Source organism: Trachemys scripta, chromosome 6 (genome assembly GCF_013100865.1).
Source record: "Trachemys scripta elegans isolate TJP31775 chromosome 6, CAS_Tse_1.0, whole genome shotgun sequence".
NCBI classification, from domain to species: Eukaryota; Metazoa; Chordata; order Testudines; family Emydidae; genus Trachemys; species Trachemys scripta.
In genome coordinates this window covers 31,307,464-31,324,074 of record NC_048303.1, presented here as the reverse complement: position 1 = coordinate 31,324,074, position 16,611 = coordinate 31,307,464, and the positions used below count along the sequence as shown (strand labels likewise).

The window sequence follows — 16,611 nt, the reverse complement described above, 5'->3', positions numbered from 1 at the left end:
CTGTCTGACTCATTTAGTAGGTTTAGCATTGATCTCTTTGAATGAAAAATATATCTAACTAAATGCTGATGAAACTGATCTTTTGTTTTTATGAGTATCCTGTTCAGTGCAAAGCAACAAAAGTATCAGTCGCATTTTTTGCTCTTATGTTAGCTAAATGGCATAATCACATTTTCTTCTTTAAAGTAGCCATTCATTTACTTATTGAGGAGAAAGCAAGGACTTATTTTTTAAAATGAGCTTCCTTCAGCACTGATACAGTTGGACACGATTTTTCACCTGGCCTCATGAACACTATTTGTAGGACAAAGCGGTTCTGTAAGTGATATGTTCAGTGTCAGAACAATTCCTGTCCTGAAAGAAGGTATGTAACCTACTGAATTTTTTTGTTTTTTGTTTTTGGCAGACGTCCTTGAGCATTTGAGACGGATGTGAGAGCGTTTTTAGTCCTCATGCAAAACAACCAACTAAACATAACAGATTACATCAGCTCAGGCTTTTCAATTCCTGGATGGCAGCAGAGTGCTAATCCAACCTTCATCCTGGATTTCACAAACTAAAACAAGGGAGGCTGGCAGGAGGACAGCACTGTCGGACTGAGGAAATTGACGACGGTGAAGCATGTGGGCAACACACCGTATAAAGCTCATAAACTTGTAGGCTGATGTGCAGCTACTACTTTGGATTCCTTATTGCTGCTTCCTTCAGCATAAAACCACAAGGCTGAACATTAAACCTGCTCTTTGGAACTGAGCATTTATCACTGTTAGACATGAAGAGCTTCCTGTTTTTCACCATCCTCCTGGTACCAGCGCACATCGGAACTGCTTGGAGTGCAAAATATGCAGTAGATTGCCCCGAACCTTGTGACAGTAATGTGTGTAAAAGTACTTTGCGCTGTAAGCGAACAGTGCTTGATGACTGTGGCTGCTGCAGAGTCTGTGCAGCAGCCTTGGGGGAGACTTGCTACCGCACTGTCTCAGGTATGGATGGTGTCAAATGTGGGCCTGGGCTGAAGTGCCAGTTTTACACTGAGGAGGATGACTTTGGTGATGAATTTGGTATCTGCAAAGGTAAACAATATTCACTTGCATGCATCTACTATCTAAATTTACTGCTGGCATTCTACTTGCAGAAAGTTAAAATTTAAAAGTGGGATTTTTTCATTTCAAACAATAATATTATCCTTTGCAAAGAGGAGAGTGGAAAAATAGCCTCTCATATTAAAAGAGCTTCTATTTCCGCTGTTTAAGGGTATTTAAAATGAAAATATCTCTTCAAGTTGGATTGGGAGATTTGTGAAGAAATATTTTGGTGGCTTGAAACTTGGAAGACCTGAGTACTAGTCTTGGCACTGCCATTGATTGACTGTGCAAACCTGGACAAATTATAAAAGCCCTAGTCCTGCAAGAAGATCGATGCTAGTGGATCTCTGCACCTGCATGGAGCCCACTGGGCTTTGCACAGACACAGAGGTTCCCCCATGCATTGTAACTTGCCTGATCGGGGCTTAAAGTCTCCACCAATAAAATGGGAATAATAGTACTACTTTACCTCACCGGGATATTGTGAGGATTAATTCATTAGCGTGTATGAGGTACTCAGATACTATGGTATGAGGGCCCAGAGTTTACACAGTCTGATAGCATGACCTCAGGGGCCAAATTCATCATTGATGTAATTTCACTGGTTTCAGTAAGGTTATACCAGGAATGAAATGGCCCTGGGATATTAAAATCATCTGAATGATCAATATGCGATAACATTTTCCCCGTGGAACCTGCACATTGATTTCCTTAAGCACAGAGCAGGATGGCATCCCTTCATCAAATACATACTCCAGTCACATTAAATAGGAGATTTTCTTAAAGGAGAAAAAGTATTAAACTACAGAAAATTATGATGTACAAATTCCAAATAAAATAAATAAATAACTGAATAGGGCACAAATGCAGTGAGTCAGTGTCTACCATGAATTCCTTTGCCAGTTAAATTTGTAGATACAGACTCTCTTCTGAAATAACATCCGCAAAACTTAAGAAATCTAGGTGGTTGTTAGATGTCTGTGAACGTGCTGAGAAAGAAATGGGTTAGGGCCAGATCCTGCAAAAACACATGTAAATGGATTCACATATAATACATACATGTAACACACAGGCAAAGTTACTCACATGCATGCTTGAGGAGGAAGCCCTTCATCTTTAAATGATTCTTGACCCAGTTTTATTTTCATGGACTATAATTTTATGGTCTAAAGTCCTAGTTTAGGTGCAGTCAACTGTAAAACTGTATGTTATTGAGTTGGTTGATACTATTTGATTTGTAGTTTATTGATTGTATTGTAGTGCAAAATACCATCTATAATTTATACAAAAAATACTTAAAACAAGTATATACTTTTGCTTGCTCATGAAAAGTTCTTTGTAATTGTACATTTAAGAATGGGCTAAAAGAAATGCTGAGTAACAGGAGTTCTGAATCTCTGGAGCAGGATGAGGTTATGCTGCTGCAAGAATATGTAGAAAACTCAGGGTGAAATCTTGGCCCCACTGAAACCAATGAAAATGCTCCAATTGACTTCAAAAGAGTCATGATTAGTTTTATAACAATACTCAGGAGCTCTTTTCACATAAATTCCTTTGTGCGATGTTTTATCAGTCTCATTCCTAATGCACTTTTTTCTCCTTCATCCTCTGACTTAGTACAGTCTCCTTTTAGCCATCTGTGAATTTTAATATGGAAAGTATAGTGCTGAGCAGTTATTGTATCTATGACTCTTTGTAAGTTTGGTAGCAGAGCATACTCCTAGCAGTCGGGGGGATTTAAATATTTAAAATATATCATGATTCCTGGGTTCTGTCCTAAACTGTGCCATTGACTCACTTTACAAACTGGTAATCTGAGGTTAAGTCACTTGTTCAAGATTTCAAAGTGTTAATCAGTCTTTGTAAAGTTCTTGGAGATCCTTAGATGAAAAGTGTTATGTCAGTACATGGTCTCATTATTTATTACTATTTTAATACCAAATTAGAATAAACAGTCCAGAGATCTGATGCTTTGCCCTTTTATTGGGAACTATCATTTTAATATTTTTGTTATTTTTGTCATAGTGAAGTACTGCTCCCATTGAAGTCAATGAGAGTTTTGCAATTGACTTCAGTGGCAGCAGGATCAGGCTTTATTGTACATAAAATTCTAACAGTTAACAGAAAAAATTACTCCAATTTCTCAGTCCTTTAAAACCTGGACAAAAAATTGATAAACTCATAGATTATTCCCATATGGACTTGTGTGTGTTTATTATTATATTCTATTTCTATTCTATATAAACTCCTATACCTCCCTCATCACTGCAGTATCTGAACACCTTCCAGTAGTGCATTAAGCAATACGCCTAACATCTGTCACGTGTTTATTCTTTCCTTCATCTTCTCCCTTAGATGAGAATTGTCTGAGCAGTGTTTTCTTTTGGTGGGGTTTTATTGTTGTTTTAATTGTACACTGCTATGTGTGTGTCACAGTTCAAGGCACCTGCACTGTATTCGCCCTCAGTGATCCACCAAGGACACCCACACTAGGCTCCTGGCTCCTCTGCTGTCATCTCTCTTGGGTAGAGACCCATGTCTCTCTCTCTCCTGACCAGGGTTTGTCCCAGGCTGCATAGTTTCCTACCTACGCTGTAATATTTCCAGCAAGCCAGACTGCCTAAAAAGGCCAACATCTGCACTTTGCTTTCTCTTTGAAAGTTATGAACAGCTGTAATTGCTAGCACTTATATGTTACTACACAGCTCTTTATAAGCAAGCACATTTATTTTTAAGGTGAAAGCATTATAGAGAAAACATATTAAAAACAATCGAAGGTCCTATATCCTGCCAAAAGCTTACCAGAGGTCACCCACCAGTCTTATGGGGCTTCAGTTGGCTGCAGTCCTTCCAACTCCTCCCTCAAAGGATTGGAGCCCCCCTTTGGACAGAAGGTCCTGTTCATTTGCTCAATCAGAAAGAAGGCCCTGAGTCCATTTAAACTCAGTCATTTCTCCAAAAGTCCTTTCTTGCTCTGTTGGCCTCTGGAGAATCTAGTTTGAACTAGTATATGCAAGCCTCCCCAGAGATGGTTCCTCTGTGTGTGGGGATTACAACATGGCTGATTTGCTTTAATCATCACCCACTGTTTTTAGTTCCTGGAGGAACTGTGGTAGCCCTCCCGCAATGCAGCAGAACACAGTTATACAAGCCATTTATTTAAAACCATGGACCTTTAAGATACTTCATGGTGGACCTTTAAGATACTTCATGGGATTGTAATATTTGTCACATCTCCCCCATCAAGAAGTTACATACAATTCTGACCCCCAGTAATACGTAAACTCAATACCACGAGGTCTTTCAGGAATATTGCAGGAAACTGCCATATCTGTCACACTGTTTATGCTAGAGAAGGCAGGTTGAAGAAGTGTATCTTGCACTTGGAGCAGAAGGTGGCAAGGTTTGTGATGGTCTTTATGTGCTGTGGGAGTTTGTTCCACAGTCTCAGACTGACCCCTGGGAAAGCTCTGTCTCTTATACAGATGAGCCTTTCCCTTACCATAGAAAGTTCCATTGTGCCTGAGATTGTCCTGGAGCATTAGGCAATCTTTTAGATATGCTGGGCCCAGGCCATTGAGCCCCTTGAAGATAAGACTCGAGACTTGTACTTGACTCAGTGATTAGATGAGCTAGTTGTTGGCCTTTGGTTAGCTTGTCTGTAAGATTGCTCATAAATGGGAGGCTTAATGTAGGGTGGTAGTTGGTTAGAAACAATGTATCCAAGGTGAGTTTCTTTTTCTTTTTTTTAAAAAAACTTTTTAATAAGGCAAACTTACAATAAATCATACTGCATCATACATTATTTATTACTTATTCAGGATCAAATTAATGTTAGAAGAATGTGTCTAAAGATCCTGACTTCTTGTCTGGGGGAGCCCTCCTCTGAATATGCTAAAAAGGGGTGAGCAAATTTCTAAATACCTGTCCTCTTTTTGTCACTTTCACATTTGGTCCATCACAAGGATAGTCCCTATTTTACTATATGACAATTCCATAAGAGAAGTTACATATTTTCAAAAAAGTGCAATACAAAGTGTTGCTGCTAGCTATCAAAAATAAATTAATTTGTTGTTCTGTTTAAAATGTTGATCCTTTTCCAGAGCATTAAGCAAGCAGGTCAGGGGATCTCTAGGAAGCTGACATTTTGTCATAAGATGAATCTCTTCAATAATTTCCTTCCAAAACCTTCTTTCTGGACATAACCACCACATGTGCAAGTATCTTGCCCTTTCCCCAGAACCCCTCCAACAGAGCATTTTCCTAGAAGCAAAAATATGCTGGATATTAATTGGAGTCAAATGCCATCTATGCAGTAATTTATAAAAATTTTCTGAGCTACTCATATTGCAGATGAATCTCCCCTGTCCCACATAAATCCCTCACCCATCTTTTCATCTGGGTTATTTTTTTAACATCTTTTCCAATCAAAATTTTACATATCTTACAAATTAAACCTTTTGTTCCAGCTTGCTCCTGGGTGAGCTCCTCAAATGTTGTTAAAGGTCTAGATAGAGCCATCTTGTATCTGGATTTCGAAATAAAATGTTTGACTTTAAATATTGACAATTTAGGATCTTTACATTACTACATATTTCCTTGTATAATTTCATATCAGAACCCAGGAGAAGCTGTCCAAACTGAGTCATCTCAGCTCCTCCCCACAACGAATACTAACTTTGATATTTCTTGGGGATAAATTCCAAACTAATGAAAGTAGCTGAAGGATGAATTTCAAACTATTGCATGTTGAAAGGAGGAAAGGAAGATTCCGTCTCTGAACGAGGTGTTGGCACCAGTTGCTCATGGCTGTCTTTCAGAAGGCAGGAAGGGCATGGGTCAGATTCACAAGTCTTGCACTGAGATTCCTATACAGTGTCCAGTACTTTTTAGAAGTGAATGTTCTGCACTCTGGACATGCAAGGGGCTCTTTGTTGGCTGGCATAGAGGGAGCAGATACATGCCGTTTTAAGAAGCCTTCCCAAATGAGCGTGAGCTTTTCAACAAAGTAATATGATCATTCTTCACAGCACTTGGTGCTGGGTTTTCTTGTGGGTTGTAGGCACTCAGGATTGATGAAGAGGTTTACCATGCTGGATAGCTCCTTAAGGCAGGATTTGGCAGCTTCAGTGGAGGCTGATAGGAAGGTTCTGTTGTCCTTAATACAAATTAATTATAAATTTACTTAAATTAATATTGAGCCTGGACTGTAAGTTTAAGAAACTCTGAAGTATTCCTGTTGTTAAGGGAGATTATTTGTGTGAATTGGATTAAAGAAACCATCAGATCTGCATATATTTTTAACTATACATCCCGTATAATTGCATACTTATGCTCAACATTTACATTGTCTATAATTTGCAGTATAATGCTACAAGTGCTTCAGGGAAATGTTAATCAGGATAAATTTTTAAATACATTTGTGATTATTGCACATACTATTGGGGATGAAAGATGTATAATGGAAATTAAAGAATAATTATAATCAATAATAAGTGGAAACTACTTGAAACAAAAGTTGGCATTTCAGCATGCTTAAATCCCAATGAAAGTTCTTTTACTTTTAAGAACATATGCAGACAAGATATTAAGAAAACTAATAGCAAACCACTACAGAAGGCATTCAGATACTGCAGTGATGAGTGCAGTAAAAGAACCAGCATAGAATAGGAACTGCACCTTTTGGGATTACTTTGGTAGATAAGGCTTTTGAATTTGTCTTCTTTCAGAGTGTCCTTATGGTACCTATGGAATGGAATGCAGAAAAACTTGTAACTGCCAGTCTGGTATATGCGACAGAGTAACTGGAAAGTGTTTGAAGTTCCCGTTTTTCCAACTTTCTGCTTCAAAGCCACCAAATAGACGAAAATTAATTTCACATACAGGTAAGACTTGACGGGGCACTTCATTTTAGTTGCTCAACCAGCACATTGTATATTGTGTATGTGTACACAGACGGTGCTATGCAAATAAGTAACAATGCAGGTTTTATTTTTCCCCACTGAGAGCTCACAGTAATGTTTTACTAAGCTTGTTATAGACAAAGAATTACATATAGGTGCATCCACATTAGGAAAACAGGGTGTAAATAAAATGTGTTTAAATCCTAGTTTGGAAAAGGAAGTTTGTAGTTTTAGCATGTATTCAGCAGGTTAAGGTAAATTGTGGGGGGAAGGTGTAGGTCAGGTTTACCTTCCCAGCTAACGTGTGAAAATTATAATAGCCTTGTCCACACGTGTTAGCTGACACATGGTAATAAAATCACCTTTTTTCCCAGTGAAGACCACGCTTTAGTGAACTTTACATGTTCTTTAATTCTACAGCAAACTGCTTTTTGCATCAAATTAGCTTAGTTGCTCATCACATGGGAAAACTACTTTGAAATAATAAATTAACTGAGATTGAAAATTGAAAATGATTTTTTTTTATAGTTACAGGCATTTATTCTATTTAAAGATTATACATCTAGCTAAACCTACATACATCAGATGTTTCCAGAGTTTTAAAGATTTACCGGGGATCCGGGTGTATTTGGTGGGAGGATGGAGAGATGTATCTTTGAGATACCCTGTTCTCATGAGCTTTCCATTTCTGTTTTCTCACCTATTCTGTTCTCTCACCTGTTTTCTCACCAAATGTTTTGCAGACCCAAAGTTTGAAGTAAATGGGAGCTTTATCATTGGCTTTAATGTGTCCAGGTTTCACCTAGACCTTGAAACCTCTAATATTCACTCACCACTTGAGACAGACCAATTAATGACAGTAACATATTTCATAGTAGTTCATATGAGGATCCCAAAGGACTTTGCTTAATATTAATGAGTCTTCATGAGCCAGGTACATACTGTGGGCCAAATCTACAGCTAATGTGACCAGTATAAATTCACCTATTTTCATCAGCTGATGATCTAGCCCCGGTTGTTGTTATCAAGACACGGAGAGGTTAAGCAACTTGCCCAAGCTCACACAAGAAGTCTGGGCCAGAGCTGAGAATTGAACCTAGATCTCCTGCTTCTCAGTCCTGTGCTTATTAGATCACACTTCTTACAGGCTATCATTTTGGGGAAATAATGTAACTAGATGACGCTGGAGGCAAACAGGTAGACTAATAACATGGATTATCACCAGAGATTTTTCAAAAAAGTGTTTTCCAGCCTAGAGATATAGATGTATAAAAAACATTGTATTTAACCCAATTTATGTGATATTCATTTTTGTTTTTAACTTTTAGAGAATGACATGGCATCGGGGGATGGTAACTCTGTAAAGGAGGAATTTGTCAAAGAGAAAGTAATTAGCTCTCCAGTAAAGAAATGGTTAAATCCTCGCTGATATTTACTTACATTGGTAGGACTTTCTAATGACCGCATTTCTCACACATTATTGAATATGCAACAACACACTTTAAAAACAAAGTACATCTATAGCATATGAAAATGTAACCTCTGAAGACCAATTGTGATTGTGTGCATCGTCAGAAAAAATGTTTACTTACAAAATAGACTGTACAGTTTATATGATTTTTGATACTTGTTTTGATAAGTATTTGAACACTAAAATGTATTATGGATTGTTGAATGTATAGTAATATTGAAAACCAACACCTCTCCCCACTGGCATTTGAACAGTTCCTGCATTCCCCGTGCAAGGAAATTCCTGTTGAATTCAATGGATATTTTATGTGAGTAAAAGCTGCTGACGTGGAGCCAACATTAGGGTGATGGAAGTTGACAAAAGCTTGGAAATGCAAAGTTAAAAACTGATGTCCTTGAGTCACACCAGCAAGAATAATACTAATGTAAAGGGCACAACGGTGTGAATTCAATAAATCAACTTTAACTTCGAATATTCTGGCTTTTGTTAGTTTTGTGACAATTAACAAGATGTAAACATTACTTTAAGCCAGCGGTTCTCAAACTGTTGATTGGGACCCCAAAGTGGGTTGCAACCCCATTTTAATGCATTAGACTTGATGGGACCCAGGGCTGAAGCCCAAACCTGAACTCCACCCCACTGGGGGCATCGGGACTCGGGCTCTGGCCCCTTAATCCCCCACCCAGGGTGGTGGGGCTCGGGCTCCAATCCCCTGGCCCCCCCTTCAGTCACATAGTAATTTTGTTGTCAGAAGGGGGTCCTGGTCAGGGCTGGCTCCAGGCACCAGCTTGCAAGCAGGTGCTTGGGGCGGCCGCTCCGGACAGAGGCGGCACGTCCAGGTATTCGGCGGCAATTCGGCAGATGGTCCCTCACTCCGCCTGGGAGCGAAGGACCTCCCGCCGAATTGCCGCCGCAGATCATGATTGCGATCGTGGCTTTTTTGTTTGTTTGGTTGGGTTTTTTTGTTTTGGCTGCTTGGGGCGGCCAAAACCCTGGAGCCAGCCCTGGTCGTGGTGAAATGAAGTTTGAAAACCGCCGCTTTAAACTCATCATTTGAACGTATACAATGTGCATTACTTAACTGGCATTATGTAAAAACACATACAATGTTAAAATATATTCCCAAGGGTGGTTTTTGTGTTCAATAGCCTGCAATAGACCTGAAGGAGTACTGGAGTATCAGCATACATGTGCATTATAAATAATCCATGTCAGAGATTCTGGAGACACTAGGGTACCTTAGTACCTAATTCTTCATCCCCTTCTTAGTGCCTAATCCTTCATCCCCATTATCCCCTTAAGAGGTTGTAGAAGTGGCCAATTACTCAGTCAATCCATATTTGGTTATGTATCAATATGGCATAAAACATCATAATGTTTATATAGGCACATCTTAAGTCCTACTTATATAATAGCCATTACTGCCTGTGTGGCAGAAACCCATTTGTAAAAATCAATACTTTGTGGTTTTACTTAAAAAAAGAAAAAGAGACAGATTCTTAGATAGTGTAAATTAATCTAGCTCTGTTTAAGTCAAAGGAGCTACTTTGATTTACATATCTGAGGATCTGGCTCATAAAATAAATCGGTCTCATTGGAAACCCAGTCTGGTTTCCATTGAAATTAATGATAGTTTTGTTATTAACTTCAGTGGGAGAAGGTGCAGGCCATAGTGATGGCAATTTGGTGCAGGATCTGAAAACGTATGTAAAAGAATCCAATAAAGAAACCCAAAATTGTTTCAGGGCTATTAGGGACTGATCACAGCCTATTAAAGTAAACCCGAGTCTTTCCATTGACTACAATGGATTTTGCATTAGGCCCTTAAAGAACAAAAAATATGTAACAACAGGGAATGTCTACCAATTAAAAGTGGTTAAATAGACTCTAGCTACAACAGTCAGAAAAAGAAACAGAATACCATGGCTGGCATATAACACCTTTTAGATTGGGCTGAATTGTTATGATTGAAGTAGGGATTTTAATGGAAGTACTGTCACAATCACAACTACAGTAGCACAAACAGTACCCTTGTAAAATGCTGTATTGGTTTGAAACATTTACAAGCATAAGGGCTGATCCTGCGGCTACTGATGTCAGTGACAATTTCTACATTGACTTCAATGGGAACAGGGTCAGAGCCATATTCTTTATTGGGCCAGAGAAAGTTATTTAAATGTTTTAAATACTTACATGCTTTTTTTTTTTTTTTATTTCCTACAGTGTCATGAATGACATTATGGATTCTTGAATGTAAATCTAATAAGCTGGTTGGTTTTAAAAAAGTATATGTTTATTATTGTTCAATAAATCCCCTATAAACCAGTCTTTTGTGTCTGTCCATGAATCAGACTGTAAAATTGATGATAATGTCACAGCTACTGCGGGTGCAGCAAATAAATTGCATATTATGGCCAAAATTCTTCTTTCAGATCCACACAGATTATATAAACTCTGAGGGTTTAATTCCAGTGAGAAAATAGGCAGGGGGAGGAGCTTGTAAATATTTTACAAAATGTTTTTCCCTCATTTTTTGTCAAATTTGTGAAATTGCTTGAAATTTCCCCAGAGCTCTAGTTACAGGTAATCCCATAAACCAATCCTCAACAGCTAAAACTGGTTCTAATGTGACATTGTGATGTGAACAAAGTTCTATACTGGTGGACGCAACAGTGCAAACCCTAGTGCAGACACGTGCAACAGCTACCACTTCTACCATTTTGTTGTCTAAACCTGGAGAGTTAGACATTAGCACTCCTACCACACTACCGCCAATGGAGCTGCATCAGTGGTAGTAACAGTGGGTAATTTAAAGCCAAAAGGTAAGTGCAGAGACAGCCATTGGCACATCAGTGTAACTTCCATTCAGCAGGCTAGATCACCCCCAATTTGGATTTTCCCTTGAATTATGTGCCTGACCCAAATTCTGTTGCCTCTGAAAATTCTCACTGCCAAACTGGAGCTATTATCAGATGGCATATTGTTATGTTGGCTTCTACTTCTACTTGAGCTTGAGATTTACTAACACATTTTAAAAAACAGCAGTAAATAGCCATTATGCTCTTAAAACAACACACTGGTGTGCTACTGAGAGAAAAATACCGGGTTCCTTTCATTCCTATGTCATAGTAAAAAATACAAAAGTGATATAATAAGACAAACCTGAATTATATGTAGGATACATCAAGAAGGAACAACAGGTTCTTAAGAGTTTCCTTCTCTTTGGCAGGCAGTATTCCCTTTGTTGGGATTAAGATGGATGCTACGTAAAGGACCAATGTTTAATTGAATGGACTGAATAATTTTGGAATTACTGTCTTGTAGAAAAGAGAACTTCAAATCCTTCTGACTGCTACGTGTTTGGGTCATTATTCCTAGAAGGGATTATGGAAATACCAGCAGTAAAAATCCTGGAGCACATGAATTGCAGAATAAAATTCAAACCCAAACCAAACAAAGAGTGAGATCACTATTACAGGTCATTGCTTCAAAATTTGACCGTAAGCACTAATAGTAGCAGGGAATCAGTGATTTTCAAATTACGCTAGGTAAGAAAATATATAGTGTCGATTGATACTATACAAGCACATTACCAATGAACTGAAACCAAGGGCACATTTATGGTCCTTGTGATGTAGCAGTGTACTGGGTAGTTGGAAAAAGTACACTGCTCGGCAGAATGGTTTGAGACACTGGGCCACTGAAACGCATAATACCACCTGACTCTAGGGAACACTTCAGGAAATGCCCCTTCTTACACCTACGTAAAATGTGTATACAGGGCTCCCACCACTGCAGTCATCCATGTGTGCAAAAGGGGTAGGGCCAGCGCCCTGTGTATTAGAGCTGTCTCCTCTGAGGCTGCTAATGCTGCCAGCAATGCAACCTGCCTTCTACCCTGCCTTCCACTTCCCATACATACTATGATTATGAAATGGCCTGATGTTGATATTCTAAAGGGAGAAAGAAAAACTATTTGGGTTTTTAAATATAACTTTTTTATTAGTGGGGAAAATAACAGTTAAAAGTGATCCGTCTAATTTGGGGTTTTGTATAGTGGCCATCACCACAGTATCTCAGTGCTAATGAAATGCATATCAAATTAATTGAAAATAAAACTTAACTGCTTTTTCTTCCTGATTTTCAGGTTCTCTGCTAGTTCATTTCCACCTCCCCGGTTTTCTGTGCCTTGCCTTCTGCTTCCTTTACATCTGTCTGTATCCTTCCACCACCCGCCTTTTCCCTTTCCTTTTCCCGTTGCCTCCTGTTCTATCCTTCAAATGTAGCCATTCTGATTGGGATGGTTTTTTGGCATTAGTTTAATTCCTAGTAAGCCCCATGTTATCTATTTCTTCTGCTTCTCTGTGTTTTAAGTGGTCTTCTTTTCAGCTTCACTTCCTTCCTCACTTGATTCAGAAATTCAATCATGAACACTTTTCACTCCTAAAATATAAAGGGTTGGCATGATATTTTATAAGATTAATTTTTCTTGGCATTTAATGTATAGAACAGAGGTTCTCAAACTGTGGTCCGTGGACCACCAGTGGTCTGCAAGTTCCATTCAGGTGGTCTGCAGATAGTTCCCTCTAAGGTGCATGCATGGGTGGCCACACATGAGAGAATGAAGGGCCACACACATGTAAGTGAGGTGGTTGCCTTGGAGGGAATAGGTGGTAGGTGGGAGGGGGAAGTGGGGTGAGAAAAGGGGGTGGGGGGGAATTTGGGATATGCAGGGCTGCGACAGCCAGAAAAAGAGGCGACTTTCCCCAGCTCCAGGGCTGCGGTTTCCAGGAGAGAGATGGCCCTTTTCCCAGCCTCAGCTCTGTGGCTGCTGTGGCGGGGGAGAGACCCCTCTTCTTCCCAGCCCCAGCTTGGGGGCTGCCGTGGCGGGGGAGAGACCCCCCTTCTTCCCAGCCCCAGCTTGGGAGCTGCCCTGGTGGGGGAGAGAGGGCCCATCCATTGCATTAGAAATGTAAGACTACTGATATTAAAATATGAGTTGTGTGTTTTTATTTGTAGAACCAAAAAACTTTAATTATTATTAAGGGTTTTTTTATATAGTGCTTTTATCCAATGCGCTTTACAATAGTTAGCTAATGGTACAAACAACATTTGGAAAGATCATTAAGTGGTCTGCCAAGACCCCCAGCAATTTTCAAGTGGTCCACGTAAAAAAAGTTTGAGACCCATTAGTATAGAATTTTAATTCTTTAGTGATGTCAGTATTTGTACATCAATACTAATGTGGGTGAGACTGTTATTAGAAATTCGGATTCATATGTGGTGTTGTGCCATTATTATCACAGTAGCTGATCCATCAGCAAGCAGGAATTCTTAATGCCATAGTTTAATATTTAAAAAGCTTTACCCTCTACATTGCCCTATATATGTAGAATGTATCAGATATAAATAATTGAAACTATCAATTTATATCTCTATATGCACTTTAAAGCAAAAGGGCCTGATTACGTTAAAACTTACTTATGTGAGTAGTCCCATTGTTTTAATGTATTAAGACATCCTGTTATATCAGACACCCATACAAGCAGTGTATCCATACACGATCATATAGGGGCTACTCACCTGAGTAGAATTTAGCCAGATTAGATCTTAAAATTGTTGATGTCTTGGGATCCTTTTCAAATGGATTTTGATGTTTTAAAAATATACAATTTATTGTAAACATTTTTGCATTACAAATATATCTATAATATACATATACTTGATATTATAGATTGTATAATATTCTATATTATATCCAGATATAGTATATGATAGTATATCCTACTACATTTCAAACTTGTCTTATATGTATGTCTAAAATACATAGCTAGAAGAACAGAAAAGCCTGAAATTTATTGGAATACAGTATTCTGTCCACATAGTGTACAGTAGATACATTTCCAATATAGATAAGCTTTCCTGATAAACAATTGTATCAGCTTTAACAGTACAGAGTTATTGATACCTTTTTTAAAATTACCTTGGAAGTCTATAAATATATTAACACAAGTTGTGTGAGACATATTACTGTCTAATCTCCGCCATCAGAATTACTGTGTAAATACACCGTTATAGGCTGTTGAGGAGCACACATTAAGGAAAACATGCCAAAGTATATATTTTTAACAAGAATACAGTTATTAGCATCTGTGTGCCTGCTTGATAGCTATTTAAATGGAGCTATTTAGGTCGCCACAGTGTTTTGAAAGCATTTCCTGACACCTGTGAAGTTGGTAAATATTTCCTGTTTTTGTTGTTGTGTCTGAAGAAAATAGGAATTTTACAGGTTGGAACTGGTCTCTTGACAGAGCCCATGATAGCCTCCAGTTTGACACTTCCCAATGTGGTTTGCATTGGATTTATGTCTATCTACGCATCTGAGTGAAGCTTAGGGCAAAAATGGCTTTTGGCAATAAAAGGAGAAAGTACTGAAACATCACTACAGTTAAAAGTATTATCTTAAAGATTATACATATGCATTGTGGGCTAAATTCTGTCTATCTTTGTTTTCCTCTTGAAATAGGCAGCATCAGTACTGCAAAACTGCTCCTGTATTCTGGACAACCACAGACCTGTTCACAATCCACCTGCATAGTTTATTTGTGCCAGGTGTAGAATGGGTGTGTCTGGGGCTCTGGCCAGGTGCTAAAACAGTCAGCACTCATGTCTAAATACTAGAACATCCCTCCATATCTCCTCTTAATTAATGCCTGCAAAAGATCCATAGAACCACCTAAGAGCTGGTTTCCAGGGAGCCCGAATTGTGGTGGAATACTTCTACCCTGCCATACTCTATGACCAAGGCCTGTCCTGTGTGCTCATGGCCACTAGCATCATCAGGAATTTGGCTTTATATGTCCAGAATATAAATAATTTCATAATCCTGTAACTGCATGATTTTCAGAGCACACAGAAGGGTCTACTGTAAATAAGTATCCCAGTATACAGCTAAAGAGAGAGATTTCTTTAACTTTATTAGCATCACATTCTCACTGATCCTGATAAATTAATTGGAATCCCAAGATATCCACAGCTCAGATTTATTTTCTGGCTTGCTTTTTGAAACCTAAATAGATGGCAACATTTAATAATGTTTAGATTCCTAATTTCATTGATGCTCAGCACTAACTGCATTATTCAAGAGAACTTTCCTTTTCTTTTAGTTTTGAAATATGCCATTCATAAAAAACTTTGCCTTCTACAAACCCATGGGAAATGGATTTTTTATGTAATAAATTGGGATGAGTGAACTTAGATTAATATTACTTGAAAATATTCCACCTTCCCATAAGAGAAACATCTATTTTTGAAGAACAAATAATGAACTGGAATGCTATTGAAATCCAAACACAATATTAGCATGTTCCTGAAAAAATAAAAACAGGTACAATACCAAAGGAGAATTCAAGAGAGCCCTTGCAGCTGAGTCACATTTTCCTGTTTGTTATTTTTAGTTTTCTATTCCTGCTTTTTATTTTGGGCTTCAATTCATTTCCTATGCAGCTTCCCTTTAACTCCTGTATAACTTTTTCTTATATAACATATTTCAAGCATTTGGGGTTTTTTTTTCCTCAAAGGAAACCCAAACAATGTTTGCCAGTTTCAGGAACTCGTATTTGTCTTGGCACTCTTTGAGTTCTTGGTTCACTAATACCATTTATATACAGCATTGTTATAATCTGTAACCCACTAAACTCCCCCACTTTTTTTTGTTCTATGACTACAGAGGTGCTAATGAGCCACTCCATCTTGAATGGTCCCTCAGAATATGTGCTAACTACCTATGCTAAATAATCTGTTCACGTTGTATTTAGCTGTGGCGCTTGGAGTACCTTTCCCAGACTTGAAGAGGAGCTCTTTGTAGCTTGAAAGCTTGTCTCGCTCAACAGAAGTCAGTCCAATAAAAGAAATGACCTCACCCACCTTGTCTCTCTAATAGTATTTGGAAATTTAGCTTCACGGTTTTCAACTTTTTAACGTTATAAGGCTCCCTGGACATAAAATGCACTGAATCCAAAGAGAAGACATATCTGAAATTCAGCACTGCCAGTATTTTTTCCAGTTGGAGAAACCAGAGGAATTCTGGTTTGCATTCCAGCAGCTGCACAAAATGGCTGGCTTCAGCAAAATGTTCAAAGAAGTAGTTTTC

At 38.5% G+C, this 16,611-nt stretch overlaps 1 protein-coding gene across 1 annotated transcript; it reads left to right on the top strand.

Annotated features, from left to right (window-relative positions):
* The first annotated feature begins 529 nt into the window (after positions 1 to 529).
* Positions 530 to 9,210, top strand: ESM1 (endothelial cell specific molecule 1). The gene is made up of 3 exons (XM_034774211.1): positions 530 to 1,073; positions 6,815 to 6,970; positions 8,317 to 9,210. Exons 1-3 carry the CDS (start codon positions 773 to 775, stop codon positions 8,415 to 8,417), a joined length of 558 nt encoding a protein of 185 aa, XP_034630102.1. The 5' UTR covers positions 530 to 772; the 3' UTR covers positions 8,418 to 9,210.
* The last annotated feature ends 7,401 nt before the right edge of the window (positions 9,211 to 16,611 follow it).